This window comes from Epinephelus moara, chromosome 3 (assembly GCF_006386435.1).
Source record: "Epinephelus moara isolate mb chromosome 3, YSFRI_EMoa_1.0, whole genome shotgun sequence".
NCBI classification, from domain to species: Eukaryota; Metazoa; Chordata; class Actinopteri; order Perciformes; family Serranidae; genus Epinephelus; species Epinephelus moara.
Genome location: NC_065508.1, coordinates 15,046,671 through 15,071,828, shown reverse-complemented (window position 1 = coordinate 15,071,828; position 25,158 = coordinate 15,046,671). Strand labels below are relative to the sequence as shown.

At 41.3% G+C, this 25,158-nt stretch overlaps 4 protein-coding genes across 10 annotated transcripts in view; 2 read left to right on the top strand and 2 right to left on the bottom strand.

The window, feature by feature from the left end:
• Positions 1-902: 902 nt before the first annotated feature.
• On the top strand, positions 903-8,756 carry LOC126387863 (thrombospondin type-1 domain-containing protein 1). 2 transcript variants are annotated; one of them, XM_050040594.1, is made up of 8 exons: positions 903-1,128; positions 1,907-2,023; positions 3,567-3,742; positions 3,840-4,500; positions 5,603-5,764; positions 5,899-6,319; positions 6,425-6,959; positions 7,049-8,756. In XM_050040594.1, exons 2-8 carry the CDS (start codon positions 1,972-1,974, stop codon positions 7,682-7,684), a joined length of 2,643 nt encoding a protein of 880 aa, XP_049896551.1. In that variant the 5' UTR covers positions 903-1,128; positions 1,907-1,971; the 3' UTR covers positions 7,685-8,756. The 2 variants fall into 2 exon arrangements, with proteins under 2 accessions (XP_049896551.1, XP_049896550.1); XM_050040593.1 differs by having other exon boundaries at positions 3,348-3,742.
• On the bottom strand, positions 8,604-14,889 carry fgl1b (fibrinogen like 1B). Of its 4 annotated transcripts, none has more exons than XM_050040601.1 (10): positions 14,751-14,889; positions 11,224-11,276; positions 11,033-11,131; positions 10,493-10,760; positions 10,128-10,287; positions 9,871-9,968; positions 9,677-9,765; positions 9,464-9,589; positions 9,296-9,360; positions 8,604-9,004 (listed from the first exon to the last, which is right to left on the bottom strand). In XM_050040601.1, exons 2-10 carry the CDS (start codon positions 11,227-11,229, stop codon positions 8,824-8,826), a joined length of 1,092 nt encoding a protein of 363 aa, XP_049896558.1. In that variant the 5' UTR covers positions 11,230-11,276; positions 14,751-14,889; the 3' UTR covers positions 8,604-8,823. The 4 variants fall into 4 exon arrangements, with proteins under 4 accessions (XP_049896558.1, XP_049896557.1, XP_049896559.1 ...); XM_050040600.1 differs by lacking the exon at positions 14,751-14,889 and adding an exon at positions 13,417-13,536; XM_050040602.1 differs by lacking the exons at positions 11,224-11,276; positions 14,751-14,889 and adding an exon at positions 13,417-13,554.
• On the top strand, positions 13,563-19,959 carry tpte (transmembrane phosphatase with tensin homology). 3 transcript variants are annotated; one of them, XM_050040596.1, is made up of 19 exons: positions 13,563-13,868; positions 14,307-14,397; positions 14,503-14,583; positions 14,663-14,710; positions 14,790-14,951; positions 15,447-15,566; positions 16,116-16,215; positions 16,357-16,420; positions 16,524-16,588; positions 16,822-16,882; positions 16,957-17,038; positions 17,404-17,492; positions 17,626-17,687; positions 17,778-17,858; positions 18,828-18,933; positions 19,023-19,120; positions 19,211-19,306; positions 19,407-19,477; positions 19,570-19,959. In XM_050040596.1, exons 2-19 carry the CDS (start codon positions 14,351-14,353, stop codon positions 19,670-19,672), a joined length of 1,536 nt encoding a protein of 511 aa, XP_049896553.1. In that variant the 5' UTR covers positions 13,563-13,868; positions 14,307-14,350; the 3' UTR covers positions 19,673-19,959. The 3 variants fall into 3 exon arrangements, with proteins under 3 accessions (XP_049896553.1, XP_049896554.1, XP_049896555.1); XM_050040597.1 differs by having other exon boundaries at positions 13,860-13,998; XM_050040598.1 differs by lacking the exon at positions 13,563-13,868 and adding an exon at positions 13,878-13,994.
• Positions 19,960-21,232: 1,273 nt separating this feature from the next.
• The window catches only part of smpd1 (sphingomyelin phosphodiesterase 1), an 8,239-nt gene continuing 4,313 nt past the window's right edge, over positions 21,233-25,158 (bottom strand). The window contains exons 7-9 of the mRNA XM_050040664.1: positions 23,492-23,568; positions 22,842-22,987; positions 21,233-22,754 (exon numbers count right to left, since the gene is read on the bottom strand). Coding sequence (XP_049896621.1) covers positions 22,336-22,754; positions 22,842-22,987; positions 23,492-23,568 — 642 coding nt within the window. The 3' untranslated portion in view covers positions 21,233-22,335. The remainder of the gene's footprint in view (positions 22,755-22,841; positions 22,988-23,491; positions 23,569-25,158) is intronic.

The following is a 25,158-nucleotide window of genomic DNA, read 5'->3' as shown; positions in this document are numbered from 1 at the left end:
ACATCCCCCTCCCCTCACACCCACACACACTCTTCATCTCCTACTCTTAAGTAGTTTGTTTGATAGTGGGACTAACAGAAATGTATACCTGTTGAGCTTACGGTTTGGCAACCTGTACCTTTTGCCTGAATGCATCAGCTCATACTCCTTATGAAGGATGTGGGTCAGCAGTGATTTTAAGACCCTACTTCCTCACTGTCTCCTCAAATATGTCCTGGAGAGAAGATAAGGGCAGCATGCCAATTATTTTCCCTGCCCTTCTGATCAGGTTTTGGAGTTGAGATCTGAAGTTGACAGTCAGGTTACCAAACCATGAGATTAAATGGCTGCTCTGTAAAATAACATAATATTTTTATCAACTCCATGGACCCTCAGCCCTTGCAGAAAATGCAGACATATTCAACATGATGAGCCCACTGCAACTGATGATCAAAATTAATACCCAAGTTCTTTTATTCTGTTACCTACTCAACTCTCTCCCCATTAATAATAGCTGGGCTGTGGTCACCAACAGACCTTATAATCAGGTTATGCCTCCCACTGCACACTGCACTGCACTGCACAACTTCTTCTATCTCTAACTTGAATACAGCAATATCTGAGTCACTAAATATTTAGGTTAAGCCATTAGAAATCATTTAAAGGGCACTTTATAACAGGCTGTTAAAAGAGGTTGGTGGGAAATTAATGTGTAGAGGCCATTAAAATATTTTAATAACCGACTCATTTATGTTTTTGTGCGTGTGTGTGTACAACTATTTCCTCACTCTTTCTGCAAAAAAACTAGTCTATTGGTTTATGCACCACTACGTCACAGTACGTTGTCTTTCCAGTGCCTCTACGTTTAGAGAGGAAACAAATAGTGAGTTGCACATAATATCCAATCCGCCCCGCTGGTGACCGTGAAGTGACTGTGAGCGGATCTCTCTCGCGCGCGCTCTGAACACCGGCGCGCGCCTCCGGAGAACTCTGTCTGATCTGTGACGCTTGTCCTGCAGACTATCACTGACATTATAACCAGATTATCAGGAGAAATGTATCACCAGGACATGGAAGGAGTAGTTTTGCTGCCGGTTTCTGTGTTGGAAAATTGGAGAGGAATAATGCTGCGCTGAGTCAACAAGAAATGTGAGTACGACAGATTAATTTCCAGCTAAAACAATGACGGTTTTGACCAAAGGCATGTATGCACTAGATACGCTAAAACTCAGGCTTAGAATCATTTGTAAGTTTCATATTTGCGCACACAGTTTCATAAAATATTTCCAAATAAGTGACAAAGTTATATGTAGTCAGCCTTCCTGTTGGCTAAGCACAGATACATTTGTGGTTTGGTTTGGTTGAAAGTTGACAAAGCATTTAACTCTTTACCTATATGTAGACATATTGCAGTAACATATTGATTTTAGTAATTGCAGCCTTAGGTAATTAGGTATTCATAGTGCAAAGCAGAACCCCAGAGTTCAAATGTGAGTGGGAGTGTAAAATGTAAGTCTCACATCCTGGTGCCAAAAATCCCAAGTTTAGATTTGTTTCTGAGAGAGGAATCTATTGTATGTGTGAGGAAACAGTAGAAAAACAATCACTGAAAACCAGTAAAAGCAACCAAACAACAAGTATGTGGCTCTACACCTCATAAATATTTGTTATGGATAACTTCCACATTTGTGTGCTGGCTGCATCTCTCCATATCCATTGTGAGGATGGAAGGAAGAGGAAGACGCCACTGTAAATCCAGAAAACTCATTGTCAAAGCTCCATGCTCTAGCCTTCCTGTTTTTCATGCCTCAGATCAGTTACTACATCTTCCATGCCCCCTCCTGTCTGACAAACACAATTGATTGTTGCCTGCTGCCGTCATGTGGATTTTGTCTTGTTTATTTTGTGATTTGCCTCTGATTTGCAGAGGTCAGGGATGGTGGAAGACGACGGTCATGTGGTGAAGGAGAAAACAGAGGCACGGACATCGGAATGCCACAGGCTGTCTCACTGCTGCCCTTCCTGCTGGCGCTCATGGGATATGGTGAGTGTCACCAAACCACCTAAACAACATGACATGTTTGATCATCATCACCATTGTTTCTAATTCATCCGATCAAGCACACACATGTTAGCTTCAACAGGATGTGAGGAACAGGCAGAAGAATGAAGGGAGTAACGGAGGGTCAGCCTCTTCCTCTTCCCACACCCTCTTTGCTTTGTGAGGATGTGAGGTTTGCACAACAGGATTTACCCTCAGCACAATAGCTCTAGAAATAATGTGCCACTGTGCCACAACATTTTTACTTTTTCCCTGCTAATATTCTAAAAAGCTACACAGAGGTAACTACTAAATGCTTAACGTATTGTGTGTGAAATATGCATCTCACTATTTGGATCCGTAGTGTCTGTGCTGAAAACTGAGCTTTAGTTGTATTTGCCAAATTCCATCATTTGTGGCTGCGTTGTCATAAAAACTTGACATGGTAATATATTAATGGGCCCATACATAATTTAGTGTTATGTAATTGTACATGGAATTTCTTTGGATCATGAATCATGATGCACAATTATGTTGTCAAAAGTGACACTGTACTGCAGTCACTGTCACATTTCTTCCAAACTGATTTCTGAAATTTGTGTCATGATTTTTTTATACAGTTGGAACCTTAAAGGTCCAGTGTGTAGGATTTAGGGACATGCATTGGCAGAAAAGGTATATCATTTTCATAACAGGGTTTTAATTAGTTTATTATCACCTCAAAAAAAGAATCGTTTTCGTTACCTTAGAATGAGCTGTTATATCTACATACAGAACAAGTCATCCCCCATGGAGTCCGCCATATTGGTTTTTAGTATCCCAGAATGGAATAATCAAACACTGGCTCCAGAGAGGGCCATTGATGTTTTCACGTTTTCGCATTGGCCACTGTAGTTCTCCTACACGCTTGGCACATGGGAGATGTTTCGGTCCTGCAGCCTCACCACTAGATGCCACTAAATCCTACACACTGGACCTTTAAATAGATAGGCAACTTTTTTTTCTTTTTTTTTATAATATTCCACATCTAAGCAGTGGTTGGGATATATCAGTTTTAGAAAATGCCATTTTATTGAATCACTGCAGTAAGTTGAGCCAGAAATACACCCTGTAAGCGCAGTAACATACAGCTTGCAAAGTCAAGAAAATTGGAAAAGCAGATTTACAAAAAGTAAATGTAAAATGCGCAAAGAAACAATAACAAAATCTGAGACCAGATTTTACCCACAGTGGACATGCTCAGAGATGTTTGTGCAAGATGGATGAACATTAGGTAAAATGGTCTGTCTCTTTGCCCTGTCTCACTTCCGTGCATCCTCTCCTGTAGCTTTTGCAGGCCTCAATATCTGGCCCTCCTTCCATGTTGCCCTTAGCAACGCCAGTGTATTTGTGGACTTCAGCACAAAATCCAACAGCAGCACCATCCGCAACATGAGCCTCTCTCTGGTCAACACGGAAACCAACACCACCCTTCTCACCAGGATTCTCCCCAATGACCAATCGACCGGTAGGGTGGAGTTCAACTGTTCTTGCTTCCTGTATGCAGGGACTTTCCGGTTCCTGCTGAGGCAGACCAGCATCTCTGCTGTTTCCCGTGGTAATGGCACACATGACAGTAGCGTGGAGAGCACTACCTGGTGGTGGAGTTCAGAACTGCAGGTGCAGTGGCCCACCTTTCACATCGCTGTGGACAGGGCTGGAAACCAATCAGGATCTTTTCAGGCAAGACAAACAAGATCTCAAACTGTACACACTAAGTTAGTTTATTGTGCTGCAGAATGATAACTGTTCATACATCTCTTCCTTTCTCTCTCTCCAGGTTGGGATATCCACTAATGAACACTTTCAGGCTTGCTCCAGTGGCATTGACTCAGCTCTCTTCCTAGAAGTCAGTTACATGGAGTACAACCAGATAGGGCGAAACAGCATCGACAAGGTCCAAGCCCGCACACGACACCCAATCAAACCCCTCCGTTCCCAGAGTATTGAGCTGTCCTGCGCCTTCCCCTTCACAGAGAGAGACTTCATACGAGTGGCTCTGCGGTCTCCTCATGCAGCGCAGGATGTGAAGAGCTCTGGACCTCTCTACCTGTCCCGTATCTTCTCCTACAAGCTGCTGGTGGAAAACACCAATGCTTACAGGAGTGGCTGTGAAGGGACTATGACTGTTAAACTGATAACCCCGCCTTGTGCTCACATCAATGGGAAAGTATTGCTGTATAAGGATGCAGGTGTTGTACGAGGGGTTGCTGTTTCCTCTGGGATGGATGCAGGTGGAACAGCACTGATGGGGTTTGGACCAGAGGAGCCGTCTTCACCTCTGTTGGCCTATAACTGGCTGACTCAGGGAGAGAATGAGACAGAATTCAACTGTTCTGTGTTTTACCCAGGAAGGAATAAGTACTGTTTTCGCTTTGTTTTCAACTTCAGTCGCTCCCCTAGTCCTGCACAGACCTGTTTGGTGGTTCACAAGAGTGCAGGTGAGATTCACATTTGGCAGCTGACAAGAACACATTTACACTCTTCTTCTGCTTGTCACTCAGCAGTGTCATTGGAGCAGGGGTGCAATGTTGCTCAATAAGAAGTGGATTTTGAGAGAGGGAAAGAGTTGCTTTGCTTTTTTATCCAGATTTTCGCAGATTGATAAAATCCAGTGATGGATTAGACTTGTTACTAATTGACAAATGGCCTCATTAAAGAGAAGGCCTTTTTCATGGAAGACATTTTGACTTGTCACTCTAGGGAAACGTGGGTGTTAAAATCAAAATGAATGATGGCTAAATTTCTTTTAGCTGCTTTAGTTTCAGGGTTGCGGTGTTGTGTCTGCTGGCTCATTGTCACACTGTCATTCCATATTTATAAACAGCAATATCCAGTCGAGAGTGAACATCGTGAAAAAAATGACAGCTTCATAAGGCTATTATTATGCATTCAAGTCAAACTTTAAGAAGAGAAAATAAATACCACATCACTAATAGCTATTTAAGGATATGCAAGACTGAAATTGTCATCTGTTTTCTTTTCCTTTTTTGAAGATCACACATTATCCATGAAACTGTGTTAAGATAACGCAGTGTGCAAACTGAGCATCATCATATCAAACCATGAAATCAGGGCCAACATAGCTGATCACCACAGTGCAGCAAACAGGCATTGTTACCTGCAGCTGATAAGCCATGCCACTATACTGACCTTTGTGCATTCCCATGCACTCCTGTGTAACAAACTGCACAGTGCATGATGTTGGATTATAGTGAAGTGTCAACCTTAGTCAGCACATATCCAGTTATTTTATTATTTTGTGCACAGATACACAGCTTAGTAATTTATAACAAATCATAATGTTCAACTTCAACAAATATATATTTAGGCCACACTAAATTTTAAAGCCACATGCCAAAGTCAGTGTCTTTTTCTGCTCCATGTAGAAGGGTCCAATTTGTACACTTCTACTGGCTTTTTATTCCCTCAAAATAATCCCAGCATTGCATGATATTGACACTAACAACACAGAATTAAGGCTTATACACTTTCTAATGTATCTGCAATTTAACATTGTTTTGCTTATCTGTTTTTCTGCAGAGTCATGGGGCCCATGGCTGCCCTGGAGTGTGTGCAGTGTGAGCTGTGGAGAGGGCGTGAGGGAGCGAGTGCGTGAGTGTTTGCTGCCCTCAGGTGTGGGAGGGATGCAGTGCACTGGCATGGTGAAGGAACAGTCCCTCTGCTCACTGGAGGACTGTGTCGGTCAGTCTCTTCGCCTCTTATCTCCTTGTTTTTCTTTTTCGCTCCCTCTGTCCCTTGATTTTCTGCAGAATTTAACAAGAAAATAATTATTAAAAACGTCACATATTAACACATTTGTTTCTCTTTCTTCCCAGTGTTGCCTGCTCCTTCACCATCCCTCCCCCCTGTGACTGTCGGAGCTGCCCCCCTAGGTGGTAACATGGTCGTGGTGGCAGGTATCTCCCTTTGCCTGGCTGTGATTCTGGCTACTGTTGTGGTGACTTTGTGGAGAAAGCTTTGCAAGACCCCTCAGTGCAGCTCTGTCCGCAGAGGCTCCATGCATTCCCCCGGAGGACGCAAGCTCTCAGATGAGGCTTCCATTTTTGGCCACAGCCTCCAAAGACCCAGCCTGACTGACGGACATGGCCCACCGGGGGGCATGGGTGTGGGTGTAGCCCAGAAAGACAGGCCTTCCCTGGCCAGTCAGCCTCTCTCACAGCCTCTGGTGATACCTCTCTCACAGGACCCAGAGAGGCTTTCCCCCACAGGTCAGAAGATGTTGCCACCTATATTTGGGTACGTTTGAAATATAGTTTCTTTGTCATCACACACAGAACATCACTGTCAAACTTATTCTATCACTTCCCAATCCTAGAAATAACAACACAATTGTCTCTCTAGGTACCGACTGGCTCAGCAGCAGTTGAAAGAAATGAAGAAGAAAGGGTTAAAGGAGGCCACACAGCTGTACCATGTCTCTTCAAGCCCAGTCCATGACACTGTGGTAGAGACATCTGCATCACCCACGAACTCCCCCATTCCTACACCAACTGGATTCGCTCATCCCACACTCCCTTTGGGCCTCCAGGACGATGCTAACCACAGTCCTTTTCGTATTGCAGCTCCCTTTTCTGAGCCACCATCACAAACTTCCAGGGTCACATCAGACAGAGTTGGTCTCAGAGTGGAGCTGGTCCTAGGTCCTTCTACTCATGCAAGTGGGGGCAGCTCGAAATGGCGTGACCGCACTGCTGACTGGGTGGAGATGGTGGAGAGGAGTGGGTTAGCAGGTTTCAGAGGAGGAGGAGATACAGGAATGGGAAACTCTTATCATAAGAATCCAAATTTCCGCAGGACCTCCAGTTTTAACGACCCCAAACCTCAGCCTCTATCCTCTGTACACTCGAGACAGTTCAGAGAAAGGAGCATGACCCAGGTCACGTATCCAGCTATATTTATGTGTTCATATATTTTTGTGTAGTTAAAGCCCTTTTAATAAACAAAGACAAATGTTGTCCTTTTCAGGTGGGATCTCGGACCCTTCCTGAAGGAAGTTGTTGGAATAAAGGAGGACGGGAAAGGCAGCCATACAGCTCTTACCCCATTCCAGAGCACGGGGCCCCTGAGTGGGCTAAACCCAGACCCCAGAGAAATGACCAGAGGAAGCCCTGGATAGAGACAGCTGCTCCTTCTCACAACAATGAACTCAAACACACAGGAACCAACACAAACAGCATTTCAGTATCTGAGAACAATGCCAACGCAGACCTCCACTGTACTGGGGAAAGGCAAAGGAGTAGTGAGACAGGAGTTAGAGAAGGAATCTCAGGGATCGGGGGTCCAGCTGCAGGGCACGCCAGCTTGAGTGTGGATCGGGCCGAGCGTGCTGAGCAGAACTGGAACCGTCGTGGACCATCGCCTATCCAGAGAAATATCCTTGCTCGTAAATTAAAGGAGGCCCAGTCCTGCTCTGGGGTCAAGGGGCGGCAGCGCAGCTCCACCTTTAGTGTACCGCCATCGGAACAGAGGAAAGGTCGCTGTCGCTCGCTGCCAATGTCTGGAGGCTACAGTAGCAGTGGCAGCTCACCTTACAGGCTGAGTGAGGCAGAGCAGATGATGCTGGACCTAGATCTGTCCTCAGCATATGGAGGGGAGGAGTAGAGGTTTGTAGTACTGTGCCAGGGAGGACTTGCCATCACTATTTACATTTATTCCTAACCTTAAATTCACCCTAAGATCTAAATCATATATTTTGTCTCTTACCTGTGGTGCTTTTTATTAATCCAGATTGTTTTGGTGTGAGTTGCTGAGTGTTGGAGATATCGGCCGTAGAGATGTCTGCCTTTTCTTTAATATAATGACACTAGATGGCACTCTGCAAAGTGCCAAAAAATAGATTTGAAAACCCAACAGGAAAGTAGGCAGACATCTCCATGGCCAATATCTCCAACACTGCAACTCACACCAAAACAATGATAAATAGCACTACAGATAAGACGGCAAATATGTGTTTTTGATTTCTGGGTGAACTGTCCCTTTAACGCAGACACACACATATCAGTGACGATTGTATTGTATTTTAGAGATTTGGGAAGTTTGCTTATCTATGAGAAGGAGAACAAACCACTTATTTTTAAAAGATATTTAAGTTTCTGTTTTAAACATGTTTTTCTATTGCAGATTTATAATGGGATTATTTTAATATTTTCAATTTTTGATATTCATTATAAGTCATCTCCAGAGTGTCTCTGTAGTCACATTGAACATGGCCTTGTACCTACAGTATGCACAGCGCACACAAGCTGCTGTCAGCGACAGTACTGAAAACACTACAGGAGACAGGTTTAGTCTTAATGTTCTACACTGCTGAGTGTGCTGATTTTAATCGTGCTGTGAAATCCCACTGTACCAAACTGTGCTAAAGTGAGGACCAGTCTCAATGTGATGTAGTTTACTGTTTCGGGACTATTTTCCATGTGACATAAGTCAAGCATTTTTCATGTGTTTTCTGCAAAATGCACAGTACAGTTGTAACAATTCTTGAGGACAGTCAAATATTAATTTCAATGAGGCATTGTGGCTGAGATGCTGTTTGTTTTATTGTTTGAGTAATATCATACACTTCATACAAATCAGTGCTTACTGAAAAATAGAAGATACTGTACTGACATTTGATAATAGTTCAAATGATGAAGCAAAGGGAGAAATTCAAATACAAAGAATTTAAACATGACATCAATCTTTGTTCTCGTTATTCAGCTTCATATGTATCACACAAGGGAATGTGAGACCTGGTGTTTTCACATGTCCCCTGCTCCACTGCCCATGGCGTCCAAGAAAACCAGAGGCCGCACCTTCATGGTGGTGTGTCTCAGGGAATACCAAAGGCCTCTCCAGCTCCCCCACACCACACCATCGTCATTCTGGCCCTTGTACTTCCCTTTGCGGTAGAACTTCCCGTTCAGGTTGGCTGCATGGCATCTGTCGATAGAAGGTTAATGTCAAAGATGTTGCATTTACCAAATGACAAATTGAGGTGATTGAACCTTTGTACATTCTTAAAGCTGCTGCATTTGCTCTGATGCACTGAAGTGTGTTTAAAATAAAGAACTGTGTCCTCAGCTTGACCAATATGATACTCGCCATGGTTCAACAGGCGAAACAAAACTCAGAATGTAAACCAAAAATTTATTTTCAGGAATGCTTAGGCAGAAATGAAGCAGAGAGAAGATAACAGTCAGAGCAATAGTGATTTAATTTGACAGGTCTCACCTGTTGAACCACCAACCTGCCTTATTCTCCTGAGCACAGCTGCCCTGCAGGTAGCGGTCATTGTCCTGTGAATGATCATCACCATCATCAGTGTTAACACAGTCAGCATCTACATATTGCCAATATAGTTAGCAGTCTTATAAGGGTAAAAAGGCATAGACAACTTACCTGATCTCTGGTGCTGAACTGCATGCCGCTGAGGCAAGCAGACCACTGCTCCACCATTCCCCCACCACCAGTCAGAGCATCCCCAGCTTGCCCACTATACATCCCATAGTGGAGACGATACTTGTCCTGGAATAGGCATCAGAGCAACTGGTGTATGTTGAGGATCACAGTTACCGAAACAAAAAACAGAACTGTAAAATCTATTTATCTTACGGCCTCGTCAGTGATCCTGAAGTTCTCGTAAAATGCATAACTTCTCTTTCCATCCCAGTCCATTAGATCAATCTTCACCAGGTTCTTTCCTTCAGGGCAAAGAGATAAAGGCAAAAACATTTGAGGAAAAAGAACATTGCTATTTCAAAATAAAATATAAAAGTAGATTCTGGGATTAATTCATTATTTCTGACCTTCTGAGAGTAGCGAATGCATGTGCTCATTCCCCAACCAAAACTCATCATTCCACAGCTTGAAGTCACCAAAGCCATCTCTGTAGTCCACCCAGTCTCTAAGTCAAGAATCAGGCAGATATTTTACCTCACATGAAACAGCTGCCTGACCTTTATCTATACCTAAACAATCTAATGCTGGGCTTTGCAAGGATTTGGGGATTTAAAATCCTCCCATGTACTGTACAGTTTGTGGGCCAGCTTCTCTGATTAAATACCTGTTGAAGTCAACTTTTCCATGGCGACGTCTCTGAAACACTGTCCATCCTCCTCCATCCTCCATGTCACAATAGGCCAAAAAAGGTTCCTGTTGTAATTTGGGTCTGATGCGGTAGAAACCGCTTGGTGGTCTCAGTCTGTCAAACAGCTCTGAACAGTCTAGGCAGATAGTAATCAGAAAAAGACATTGCTAGTTATCATCCTTATCATCCCTAATTCATGATACTCTTACTTCATGTTGCATTTAAGGACCTATACATTTTTTTGAAGCACTGTGAGCGCTGTAGATGTCACATCCCAAGCTGTAGTTTTACATAAAATACACACCCAAACACTCACATGACATGATATGAGCTTTTCTTACCTTTGTCATGGACGATCAAGCTGCCTGCTGGTGGAAGTGTTGTCGTCAGTGTCCCATCAGAGCTGTCTACTGCCCCACTGCTGTTGTGGTTTACAACAGGGGCAGTGTCAGTTTCAGGTTCAGTATTAGACACAGCAGGTTGAAATGGACGGAAGTATTTGTGCATCTGCAAGTGTTGAATCTGCCAAGACCCGATCAAGAGTTTATTCTCCAGTTTCCTTATGCTGTGCTTGAGAGCTGCAACGTCTGGCCCGCATGGGTCCACTGCCTTAAATGAGGAAAATCAGTTTCAAGTTATGCGTGACATGTCCTTGTTTTATGGTAATATTCAGAGATAGGCCAGCGATAGCATAGAGCCACATCTCCAGGCATCTATGAAACAGATTTTATTCATGTGGAGTCTCTAAACTTTCTAGGAATGACAGCTCTTAAAAAACCTTGCCTGCAATTTATGCTTTTTTTACCATACGTCCTCTATTTTCAATGTCAGTAGAAAAACAAAGATCCTGATACCCTCAGAGAGTAGAAAAAGCTACTTACTGAAAACGGTGAAGAAGAGGCCATGGTTTGGCACACCAGAGCCAACAACAGCAACCCTGACATGACTTTACAGAAGAAGCCTCTTGCTCCAATACCAGTCTGAAATTATAAACACAATATATATTAAAGGTAAAAGAATAAACAGATACTACAATTCCTCAGACTTTAAAATCTCTGTGCCACAAGCCTACCTTCATTTCACGATGCCTCCCCTTGTTTTCTCCAGGTTCAGTGTTCTTTTCCTCTAAAAACATGTCAGTATTATTTATAGGCTGGGCCAGTTCTGCATGGTCCATATTAAAGGATCCAGGTTTTTCAAACCCTGCCAAACACTGAACTCGAGCCAGTTTGACATTTTTCTTCTTCTATCAAGGATTCTAGTATTAGCTGATCCCAGACCTGCAAACGCCTTCATGGACAGAGAGTGTTGACAGGACTCCATTCCTTACATACCAGAAGTTTATTTTTTTATGCCTTTTTTTTATATAAATAAAATCATTCTAAAAATAAGTTTATTATTTTCCTTGAAGTATTAAGTCATGTTTTACCATTGTGTTCCCAAATGTCATGGTGTCTTCATTAAACAGAAATCATTTTGACCCTTATACAGAGGGTTCAGTTGAATGTGTGGGTAAATCACCCTTAGAAATTCAAACATATAAGCTTTTTTTTTTGTTTTTAACCCAACCACCACCAACTCTAGTGGGCATGTATGTATCTCAACACAGGGACAAATGGTCATAAAAAAGAAATTTCATATTGCCATAACAATACTTGACAAGCTATAAACTAGCTCAACCACAACAAGTACAAGTTGTCTTGAAGAGATAAGAATAGAAACCAGTCACTGTTTTAAGTTAAGCCACATGTCTTTTCTCACCCCTCAGCTTCAATAAACCTTCTAAGTAACCTTGGTCATATTTATAATATCCTTCCAAAATAAACTGGTGTTTAAGGACACACCTAAATCTATAGATGTTTAAGGATTCTACTCCAGCTGCCTTATAAATCAACCTTTTTCCAAATAATATAATTAAATTTACAGTATGGGTCTTTGTTTCTGTAACATCCCCCAACATCACAGAGAAGAGATATATAGCCTAAATGTTAACACTGTTGTAGTTAACACTATACATTGTAGACTATGTAAACATGCTGATATTACAGAAACGAGATAATCACTGTATACAAAGGCAGCACATATGTGCAGTCAGTGTAGGTTTCATTTTAACATTGTGGGGATGGAGGGGACACATATGAAACAGGGGGAGTTGGGGTTCCTCTGCCAGAAAATATGAAGCATCAGGCACTTAATTTCCTGCATCCTGGTGATTTTTTATTCACTAATTCTTGTCTTTTCTGCATCAGTTCATGGTGTTATTGGCTAATACTTTTGTCAGAATTAAAGTCCCCTGCTACTTTAATGTTTTCATTATATAGTATGTTATTTCATACTCTGTTGAATGTTATTTCATACTCTGTAAGGTGACCTTGGGTGTTTTGAAAGGCGCCTTTTAAATAAAATGTATTATTATTATTATTATTATTATTAGAAAGAAAATGTACATTATCTAAATGCTGAGGGGGATATGTCTCCTGCATCATCCCCCGAAATCAACACCTGTATCTAAGTCTATAGTGTAAATGCAAAACAATTCAGGCTTTACCCTTGCAGAGGTCAACAGCAACCAAGTTAGAGTAAAAAGGGAAAAGGGGATTTGGTTGCAGATGTTGAATAATGCCTGTCAAGTTTACAGGGCCGAAAAATATCTTAAAATAAATAATTGTATCCAACCAACAGTTAAAAGACACAGGGGTGGGCTATTCAATTCACAATATGAAACAGAGCAGCAAATTCACTTTATGTGTGATGTGGATATGGCTCCCCCTGGTGTTAGTCTGTGGTCAGTGAACAAAAAAAGACGTATTTGTGTACTTGTATTTTTACTGGCATGACACACATATTGACAATTTCTATCGTGTGTAATCTACATTTTTACAAGGTTTTACTTTTAGAATTAATTTATTTATATAGCCTACATATCTATTTTTTTTTTTTACATTTTTTGCTGATAAAATGACGTCATTTTCTACCATTACTTAGTTTTTTAGCACTCTGAAAGCCTGTGAAAAAGAGAGCCATTTACTTAATACAGTCAGTGATGTTGTAGCCTGTAATTTATTATTCTGCCTCAGTCTGCTGTGTCCTTTAACTTTAATTTAGCCTTTCCTTAATTTTGCCAAATGATATTTTCTAATGGTTCACACTTTTACCTAGGAAATATAATGTCCACACATGCTGCAGAATTTGCATATAAAAAAATCAGGTACCTCCAACACAAAGCTTTCAGTTTTTGCCATCATACTATAGCCTATATAGGTACCTTGCATGGTCCGCCTCTAGAAACCAGGATAGGACTTTTGGTGCTCGGGAATGCGCATTGCAATTAAAACCAGATGTTGCAGAGAGGAGGGAGATGTGAGATGGCTGCAGCAGCCTGTTGACTCAGAAACATTTTGAGACGATACAAGTGGGCACAGCAGCTGTGTGCACTGCACGGAGAGGTTATGGTCAGACTCAGTCAGTTTTCGTGTGAATGAGCGGTTGTGAGAAGGAAGGATGACTAAAGAGTAACGGAGGAAGAAAAGAGGGCCGAGCGTTTTACACTGAGCTCCAGGAAGTCCCAAACCGCTACGTTTGCAGAAACGCAGAGGAATAGTGGATGGACTGAAAGAAAAAAAATCTACCCGGTTAACCTTTGAACCGTCTTCCTTTGTCCTCGCAAGAAGTCACAAGACTAACTCCCGTATAATTTCACGAATGACAGCCCTAACGGTGAGCAGGCGGTGAGAGTTTCGAGACTTTTTGGGGGATTAATTTGTTTCCATCGGGTAAACAAACAGTCTGTGAGGAGAAGAGGGGACTGTGGGAAGGTGCTTGGCCCAGAGGAGCTGAAAAGCGGGTGGTTTGTGTTGTTTAATCTGCTTGTTTTTATTTTTCACTTGACTTTCTGGAGCAGTTACTAATTTCCTTGCTTGCTTGTATGTTTTGCACCGACGGCTAATCAGAGCACTTGCTGTGTGATTGATTCAGGAAGCACTAATGCACCCTGGATGCTGATTACAAGCTTCATAATTAAAGTGTTTGTCTTTCTTTCAAAGAGAGATACAGTATTTAAGGACAGGACACAAAGTTTTCCCCCTCTAGCTTGTCTTTCTTTTTTGCATTGTAACTGTAGAGATTGACTATTTGCACTCTTGTTTTCAAATGCAGAAACCACACGTTCAGAACAAAGCCAGAAGGAAGACACACACACCATGTCCTCTGTCCATTTCAATCCAGGGTCAGATTCAGGTGTGAATGGGTGAGTAATGTTGCTGTATATGTGAACGTGGTGGTGTTTTGCTGGGTGTTGTGTCTTATCAGCCTGCTTTTTGTGAACATTTCATCTTGCACATCTTTTTATTAGAAACATAGCAAAGATGGAGGATGCTTCAGTGGAGATAGATGATGGAAAGGATGACAGTGTGGTACCAGACACTATGTATCAGTAAGTTTGCTGCCAGACAGTATGCAACATTTTTATTCAGAAGCACATCCACTGACTAACATTCTTTTCTCCTATGCAGCAATATCCGGAAGAAGATTGAACCTTTTGTTATGTCTTTTGGATTTCGGTGAGTGTTTTTAGGAGGCCAATGATGGTTCTGTCCTTACCTGGTGGTGTTTGTTAATGCTGATTGTCTTGTCGTCCAGTGTATTTGGAGTGGTACTGATCCTTGTGGACTTTGTGCTGGTGATTGTGGACCTGTCCCTGCCAGCCAAGAGCAGAGATGTTGGAGATGCCTTAGAGGCTGTGTCCCTCATCATTTCCTTTTTCTTTCTCGCTGACGTCCTCCTGCGAGTTTATGTGCAAGGGTGAGTGAGAAAGCAAGACCTTGCATGCAGTAGTGTAGCGAATTTTACTTTGTGAAGATTATGTTAATTATTTGCTATTAGAAGGGGGGATTCAGATATTAGTTTGTGGTGTTGCTGTAAAAGATTGCTGTATATTATAAACTGTATATATTCACATGTTGTTTACCCACACCTTCAGTTATCACTGCACAACTGCTTGCTTTTGAATGTGAAAACAAGAAATGTTTGAGCGAGTGATGCAAACAGTCCCAGAGTCCCTTGTCAGCAGAAATCAAGAGTGATTAGCTGTTAAACAGGAAGTTATGGAGAGGAAGCTGGACAGGAAACGTATGGCATGTATGGGACCGGTCCTTGGGAAACCTACTGACTCAGTTCCAGTTTAGTGTCACTGAATACATAACTTTCTACTACAGTAATGTTAGATTCAGACACATGCTAGTAGTTGCAATATCTGTTAAGTTTCCTCAGCTCACTTTCTCGTGTTGTGTCTTTTAGGTTCAGAGTTTATTTCAGCTCCAAGCTGAACATCGTAGACGCCTGTGTTGTGGTAATCACGCTGGTGGTCACCATGATCTACACCTTCACTGACCTGTCAGGAGCCAGTCTCATCCCCAGGTACCTGCTTGACCCTGCTCTCCCAGCTAACACATGGATTTACTAGAAATGACTCATACAATTGTGTTTGGCTTCTTTGTAGTGGATAGAGAATTATAAAAGTACATGGAAGCTCTGCAGCACCAGGAGGAAGATTTTAATTTGGACATAAAGGTTTAGGTTTAGTACCTGGAGATTGATTTGTAATGGTCCTGAAATTGATTGATTTATAGTCTGTCCATGCAGGTGTTTTCACTTGTGTTGCCAGATCTGTGTACACAGTGTGCTTAATTAACATCTAGAGCTAATCACACAGGGTAATTGAGAACACCTGTGTGGCTGTATACTGATGTCATAAAATATTGATTAGTAATGCTATATGGATTTCAACAATAATGCCTAACCCTAACATCACTCTGCAGTACATAGTGTGTCAGTGATCATATTATTATCTCTCTTTTTTTTAATTTCTTATATTAATGTTAAATACATTGTAGTCAGTGCTATTAAGATGTTAGCATTTGTTTAATGATTCATAATTATATATTTTTTTCATTCTCTGTTTATCAGGGTGGTGTCGTTTTTCCGTTTCCTGAGAATAATAATCCTGGTGCGGGTTTTCAGACTGGCAGCTCAGAGGAAAGAGCTGGAGAAGGTCACCAGGAGGATGGTAAGATTGTCACCAAGGATGCATAGAAAACTGTGAATAGCTCATTTAGTAAATATTGTCTGGAGGATTGCTGAATTGGGGTAGGCATCACGAGAGAAGATGTCTACTAGTTCATGATAAATGACTTGTTATTTTTCTCAGGTTTCTGAGAACAAGCGGCGTTATCAGAAGGATGGTTTCGACCTTGACCTAACCTATGTCACAGGTAGTTGTTACATGCTGTATAACACAAAAAACACCATACATACATGTCAGAAAATACATCGAGATGACTAAAAAATTGTTTGCATCTTTCCTCACCTCTCTAGACCGTGTCATCGCCATGTCTTTCCCCTCCTCTGGGAAGCAGTCATTCTACAGGAATCCAATCAGGGTAAGACTTACACCACCTGAATACACTGTAGATAGTTTAAATCTAATTACACTAGCCAGTTTCATAATGAAGTCCATTCATAGGCACCATTTTTACAAAGAACTTTCAATATAAAATAGACCCACAGACCTCCAAGTACACACACACACACACACACACACACACACACACACACACACACACATGCGCAGGCAGGCAGGTGTTTTGACATATTCTTCTCCCTGTCTTTGCAGGAGGTGGCCAGGTTCTTAGACACTAAACATGACGGCCACTATAAAGTTTACAACCTGTGCAGTAAGTTGACACCTCCTCTTGTCACATGCACTGCACACCCTTTTTATGCATAACTTTTTATGCATTGTTTCCAGGTGAGAAAGGCTACGACCCCCAGTTCTTCCACTACAAGGTTGAGCGGGTGTTCATTGATGACCACAATGTCCCCTCCTTGGAGTGAGTAACATTTTCCATGTGATGTTTTGTTTCACCTCTCCCTTTTGCTTGTAATCATACTGAAGCACTTTAGATTACAGCTACATAATGGGGCCTTTTGTTATCATAGTAATGACATTGATGCATTATGTTGACATTATTCACACAACCATAATGCCTGCAAATGAGTCTTAAATTCTCCAGTGGTGGTGTCAATTAAGTTTATCTTATCACATTTTAAAAAGCACTCCTTCGCTGGTTTTGTAAGTAGTATTATGAACACATACAGAAACAGGATGTATCACTAACTACCGTTACATGTTGTATAATAGTTTGCCAGCTTTTCGTAATGTGTTTATGATTGTGTGTTATACTGTCTTTCTCAGGGACATGCTGAAATACACAGCAAATGTGAGGGACTGGATGTCTGCTGATCCCAAAAACATCATCGCTATTCACTGTAAAGGAGGGAAAGGTAATGCCAAAGATTCCAACTTGTTTGATTATCATTTTAGGGAATCATTTATGTTGAACAAGAACATTAGTTTTCTGTAGAGAAAATATGTAACGTTCACTCTTTGTTTACCCCCTACTGCTCTCTGTCACAGGACGCACAGGTACTATGGTGTGCACCTGGTTAATAGACAGTGACCAGTTTGAGAGCGCACAGGTACGTGTTAGATTTGCTCAAGCAAAAGTTAATGAATGATCACAAACAGTTTGAAACACTTACTAACATTGATTTCTGTTTGTCCACCAGGACAGTCTGGAGTATTTTGGTGAGAGGAGGACGGACAAGAGTCGGAGCTCCAAGTTTCAGGGAGTGGAGACTCCCTCTCAGGTACGAACAAGTCACTCAGGGGCTAAACCAACAAAGACTATTTTTTTAAAGATTATTTTTTGGGCTTTTGTCTTTAATGGACAGGACAGTGTGAAATGGGGGGAGAGAGAGAGAGGTTGGGGGAAACACACGCAGCAAAGGGCCACAGGCTGGAGTCCAGCCCGCGGCCGCTGCAGCGAGGCAGTGCCTTTGTACATGGGACGCCTGCTCTATTCACTAAGCCACCAACGCCCCACAAAGACTATTTTCAATAGAGGCATTAATTAAGAACTTTAAGTATTTCAGTAGGGCTGCAACTAATGATTATTTTAATTGTCGATTTATTTGTCAATTATTTCCTCAATCGATTAGTTATTTGGTTTTAAAAAAATGTCAGGAAATGGTGAAAAATGTCGATCAGTGTTTTCCAAAGCCCAATATGAGGCCCTCAACCCAAAGATATTCAGTTCACTGTCAAAGAGGAGCAAAAGTAACAGAAAATATTCACATTTAAGATGCTGAAATCAAAGAATTTTGACTAAAAAAACTTAAATCAATTGTCAAATTAGTTGGTGATTAATTTCAGTAGCTGACAAGTGATCAATGAATTGTTGCAACTCTACATTTCAGGACTTTGTGTAGAAATTGAAAGAAGGTGACTGGCGCCTCTCAGTGGTACAAAGAAAAATTAAACTACGACAGCTCAGTTTTCCACAAACAAGAATTATTCCATCAAAATAGTTTGAAAAAATACTGCAATCCTTAGCAGTATCATCATTTACCATATACACCGTATTTAATATTTATTTGTATTATGTACACACAGAATGTGTCACACATTTACCATATACTTACCATAAGCTTATGATCAGTTCTCACAGTTTGAGTCATATTGAATTGATTGTCAGTGGAGACCATGAGTATGAGAAGCATGAGCATGAAACCTCAGACACTGAGTCAGTATTGGAACATGCTGTCTTTGAACCACAGAGCCGGTACGTGGGGTACTATGAGGTCATGAAGACCAAGTTCAACAGACAGCTGCCTCCACCTAAAAGCCTCAGGATCAAGAGCGTCCGCATCCACTCCATAGCAGGTAAAACCCCGGGCACTCCAACATGTAACTTTATCTGTAGTATTGCTGTGTCCATTAATATCTGCTGCTGTTTTTGTGCTCTCACCCAGGTGTGGGTAAAGGTGATGGCAGTGATCTCAAAGTGAAGATAATTGTGAGGAAAGAGCTGGTGTTTCAGTGTGTGTGTGCCAAACAGGAGAACTGCACAGTAAGTCTCACACACTCTCTGCACATGCACTCATCAGGTCAAATGGATTCATTTGTTGAATGTATGAATTTTTTTCTTTTTTTCTTTTAGGTATTTCCTGATGTGGGCAACAACGCAGCAGTCATCAGCCTACAGAATGGGCCTGTGGTTGATGGGGACGTGAAGGTTATGTTTGAATCGAGTGCTGTGAGTGCTTAAATTTTCCCTTGTAACTACATATGAGAGTAAAGCTGGTGTTTGGCCTGATTGTCCTATAATTCACTTTATCTTTCATCATTCCCCTTAGGGTCTTCCAAAAGGATATGAGGATGTCCCGTTCTACTTCTGGTTCAATACCTCCTTCATAGAGGATAACAAGTATGTGTCTGATACATCATTCCTTTAGCTCCTGACTCAAAAGTTTTCAGATTTTGTTTTGACATCAGTATTGATTGTGAAACTCTCCACAGGCTGTTTCTATCCAGGGAAGAGCTGGACAACCCACACAAACCGAAAACCTGGGACCTGTACAAGGAGGACTTTGGTGTCACTATGTTCTTCTCAGACCCATAATAAAAGCCCTTTAGAACAACGAAGTGGCTTGTTACAGTTGTACCTTGAATGATGGATGGTGAGCAGAAATTGGTAGTTTGAACACTAACTCAAGAACTGAATGAGAGTTTGGTGTCTAAATTGAAGAGAGGCACAAAATGATAAGTTCACATGTATGATCTTGAGACCAGTGGGGTTGCTCACCGGGTCAAATCATGTAGGCTGCAGCGTTGCTCTGATGAGTCATGGCACTTAAAGTGAAATTTACAATGGAGAGATATGTGAAGAATTAAATAATGTGATGTCTGTATGCTTCATGACTCTTTTGGGTGTCCAAAAATAGAATAAGAAATCTGAAATAGAATCAGAGAAACATTCATTCCTGATGAAATAATAATGCTGAAAGGTTTGTCTTTAACACAGTCCATTTCTTGAGTCTTGAACTATTTCCCAGTGCCATTATTAATTCTTCTCCCCTGAAATATTAAGTCAATTCTAAGTCGTCTTCTTCTAATGTACCATGTTTAGGTGCTGCTAGAATATACAGTGGTGTGAAAAAGTGTTTGCCCCCTTCCTGATTTCTTACTTTTTTGCATGTTTTCCACACTTAAATGTTTCAGATCATCAAACAAATTTAAACATTAGTCAAAGATAACACAAGTAAACACAAAATGCAGTTTTTAAATGAAGGGTTTTATTAATGAGGAAGAAAAAAATCCAAAGCTACATGGCCCTGTGTGAAAAAGTGTTTGCCCCCCAGCTCCTGTTAAAACATAACTGTGGTTGATCAGGAAGGGGGCAAACACTTTTTCACACCACTGTATGTATGCACTGTGGTTTATTAGTGAGGGAAAGCAGATGGAAATGCACTCACTGAGGTGAAGCGGTTTACCAGAACACAGGGTGACACGAGAAACAGGTGCCCACAAATGTGCTCACAGTGGCTTATAGAACAGATATGACACAGCTCCATCTTAAACTAGAGTTTGAGGATGCAGGCCTATTCTCTTACCGTTCCACTTTATTTAAAAGGGAGTGACTCATGAGTATTTTAAGTCAATGATGCACCTACTGCACTGAGTCACGACTCGAAATACCTCATGCATATGCATGGTAACGCACATAGGATTTGAGGTGTGCATAGTTCTCAGCTCAAAATGCACCAGTGTACTTGACTGGGTGCAGAAAATATGTTGTGCAGGGCTGCCAACTCTGACAGAACTCCATTTTCTAATGCAGTGAAAAACAAATGTATAACCTATAATGCCAGTGATGAGAGGTAAGCACGAACAAAAGGAAAAATACACCAGATGGTGCTGTAAACAAAATGTGGTGCAGGTAAAATCATTTTGATGCATGTAATTTAGAAGTTACATGCACACAGAAAAAAAGCTATTCCAAGCCCTGTGAGCTGCATACATCTGTAAATATGCTACGCAGCTATATTAGGTTTGAATATCACGATGCGAATCATCTGTTGATATGACATTTGCTATTTTGATTTCACCAAAGTATTGCCACAAAACCTTTTCTTTCAAAATATCTTTCCCTCTCAGCAAACACAAAACAAGTAGACATGTATCAGATTTCATCTTTTATTCATAATTTACACATTCTCTTTAAATCATTTCTTATTTTACAAGTTTAATTACAAGTTATGCTCATGTTACGCCACAAGTCGCATAGACCAAGATCTAAGAGGCTTCCCATGCTCGTCACACTTTGGGTCCACCAAACCATGACGTTGACTAGCTAACAAAGAATTAAAGTGCAGACAGAAGTAAACCTCAATGAGATATACTGTTCCTTATTTAGGTTTGAAGACGTCTATGCTGAGGCAGATGGTGCAGCGAATTAAGGTTAATAATCAACTGACCTATATCTCAGCCAAAAGTCCCAAGACAAAATGATTGAGCAAAGATACTGTGTGCTGCGGAGCAAATTCACATAGGCCAAACCTGAGAAGTGATGCCTGAGATCCATTAATCCACCACATTTAATGAAGTAAAAGGCTTACTGATTTGCTTTACAACCTTCAAATCCCGGCAAAGGTAATGATAACACTGCACTGTGGGACAGGCCTACACTAAGAGATCATCAATTATAATGCAAACTTCCTGCTTTAAAGAAATTTAAATCAGTCTTCGGATGTTATGAAGCTCAATTTGAAGGATGTTAACATCAAGAATAATTTTGAGACTGGTGCAAGCTATTCTGTGCACAACAGCATTTTAAAGTTGCAAGATTGTTTAGCATAGATATGTTTAGCATCATTTTTCCAGATACAAGGCACCCATTTCAGTAGAACTGCCAAAAGCATGACCACATTGATCAAACTACACAACTCCTGCAATACTGTGCATTTCAAGTAAACAGAGAAGTCTTTGCGAAATTGGCGTTGCAGAACAGCAGTTGACAAACCAAAGGCCTGTTACAATCACAGTCAGATGTTTGAGTAACCACAGGGTATAACACAACTCTTCAGACTCAATGTCAGGTTCACAAAGTCAGCCAACTGTCAAAGTAATGAGTAATAGCTTAGGGGACTTTGTCATTGAACAAATTCAACAGTCCTTGCTGACCAACTAGTAACAAGAAAGACACATTTTTTCGGCTCAGTTTCATTTTTTTTTGGGTCATATTGCTTTTTCCTCACCCACACATTCAGTCCAAACTTCCTCAGATCAACAGAGGGTTTTTCTGGCAGCCCGGGCCAAGTTCCCTCCAAAACTGTGGAGTAGGTCACACTGCTCCAGCTCATCATACCGCCCGCTTTGCAGAAAGCAGAGCAGTGTAGTTTTGCATGTCTCTTTGCAGGGCTCTGACACATGTCCTTTATGTCTGAGGTACCAGAACTTTTGGAAGACCCGGTCATCTTTTATAAAGGTCTGTATCAGCCCGTTGTAGTCGGAGGGGAACAGACTGGTCAGACCATAAGCCTCTGTGGCGCGGTACAGCAGTGTCCATTTGGGGTTCTGCTCTGGGCCACGTGGATCTCCTGGACTGTGGTTTACCTCTGTGAGGTTCAGGATGTAGGTTTCATGGTCAAGCACCAGCCGAGAGCTGCCTTGGTAATTCCCATCCACATAGTAGACTCGGAAACCTGGAACAAGAAAAAGGATTACAATTTTTTCCCTGTGTGCTGCTTCTGAAAATGTTGGGAGAACACTCAACTTGTTTATGAACTCACCTGGGTTAAGATTAACGTAAGTAGTGACACTGGGAGCAATGAATGCCACTCCCAACGGGCGGGTCATTGTTTCCTCATCATAAAACATTTGGAACTCATCCATGTGTGTGTGGCCAAAAAACTGTCCGGTAATTGTACTTTCATATCTGGGAAAAATAGGATATCAAACAAAAAGAGAAACTTTAAAACTGGTCTCATCTCTTTTTGCAAAAAGTCAGACTGTTGCATGCAGCTACTTTAACCACAGTAGGTCACTGACCTTTAAATTAAAAGCAAAACAACTTGTATCTTCATTTAAGTGGACTCACAAAACCACACAAGCATCTATCTAAAGACATCTGATCCAGCCATGCAAACGAAGAGGAAGTGAAACGTGTTGCTGGTAATAAGTCAACCACAAGCTTATTTGACTACAGATAATCTGGGTAGATTTACCATATACTGGCATTGCACTTAAAATATATGGCAGCTACTGCACAATAGACAGCAGCTATAAACTGACATTGGGGACATTAGTGTTACTTATTAAATTCACTGCTGAGTGTTCATAACTTCATGTCCTCTAAAAAAGATGTACTGCAACTGCACTACAACAATTTCTAACAGTTGTGAGGTTTGCATTTTTTGTTTTATGTGATTAATGTTGCTACCTGTTGACAATGTGATAGTAGTTCCAGCTCCAGCTGCCAAGACACAGGCCAGGTGGAATGTGACCAATGATATGTACCTAAATTAAGGAGGAAATTACATCACATAGAACATTATTGCACCAATAAAAAAACATTTTATTGCAATCGCATGTTCAGTTCCAGTGATAAAAGGGAAGTAAAACAAGAAAACCATAGAGTCATTATCCACATCCAGAATGAAGCACGTGGCTAAGGTGGGACATGAACCACGTGGCTAAGGTGGGACATGAACCTGAGCCACATTGATTCCACAGTAAATGTTTTATTAGCTTTGCAATGTCTGCTCTTATTTATTTTCATTTTGTATTACCTCTTCTATTTTAAACGTATCCTCTTGCACTGTCTGCACCATGGATCAATTCAAAGTGAAATGTTGTTTTGATTCTCTGTATGCCTGTCACATAACTGCAGAATTGATAATAAAGCCTCTTAAATCTTGATTTTTTTTGTATTTGTAGACAACAGTTTTGGTATCTGTAGCTAATCTCCCTCTTCATGACAACTGTATGGGGGTGAATTTTTATATGAGTCACCCATTTACATTTTATTAAGGCTTAAAATTATATATTCATTATCAAGAGTGGGCCACTTTGAGTGACAGGCTGTCTGTAGACAGCGTCCTCAGCTTCTCAGTCATAACCACCCCTCACTCCAAACTTGAAGCTTTAAAATGAGAGTCAACAAACCAATGGGTGATGCACAGTAGCTATGTCCATTATTATTTTTTTTTTTTTTACAGCCAATGGGCATGCCTTCAGTTTTGGGAAGCAGACAGGAGTACCGCCACGGAAGCTAAGTGATGTACAGCTGTGGACAGGGGCAGCAGCAAAACATATTTAAGCCAAGCATATGGTACATTGAGAATACTGCTTTACCTTACCTTCAGACATCCATTTCAGACAGGGAAGCCATTTACAGTTTACTTCCTCATCTATGCTCTTTTCAAAGTCATCAGACTCCACTGATAAAAACAGTCATTTTAGCTCGCTCAACACAGGAGCTGCTGGTCTACCGTTGCATCTGTTAATTTGTGTTATTGTGTGACGTTGGGGATTCTGTATTAATCCTTTTAAATGCCAAAGTCACACAATAACACAAACTAACTGGTCAAAGCAGCAGTGAATCAGCAGCTCCTGTGTTTAGTAATATCAAATTACTGTTTTTCTCAGAAGAGTCTGGCTTTGAAGAGAGTGACGCAATGGCTTCAGTTACCCATCGGAAATCGTTGTGTGATGGCAAGGTAAAGCTGTGAAAATATTCCCAAATATAGCATGCACTTAAACTGATTTTTAGTGGGATATTGTTTAGGGGCTAAAGTACATAAAGAGTTGTACATTCCTTAGCTTCTGTTTCGGTACTCGTGCCAGCTTCTCCAAACAGGGTACATGCAAACCGACGTCTACTGTATGTAAGACACTTCTAGGGATGCACCTAATATTCGGTAACCGAATATATTCGGCCGAATATTGCAAAAAAACACACATTCGGTATTCGGTGGAATAAGTGAAAAGCAAGGCCGAATAATAGCGCCGTGTTTTGATAACGCAATCAAACAGCGTGCGGTGACAGACGGAGTAAAATGTCAGCAGTGTGGCGATATTTTACTCCGTCCGTCACCGCACTCGCAT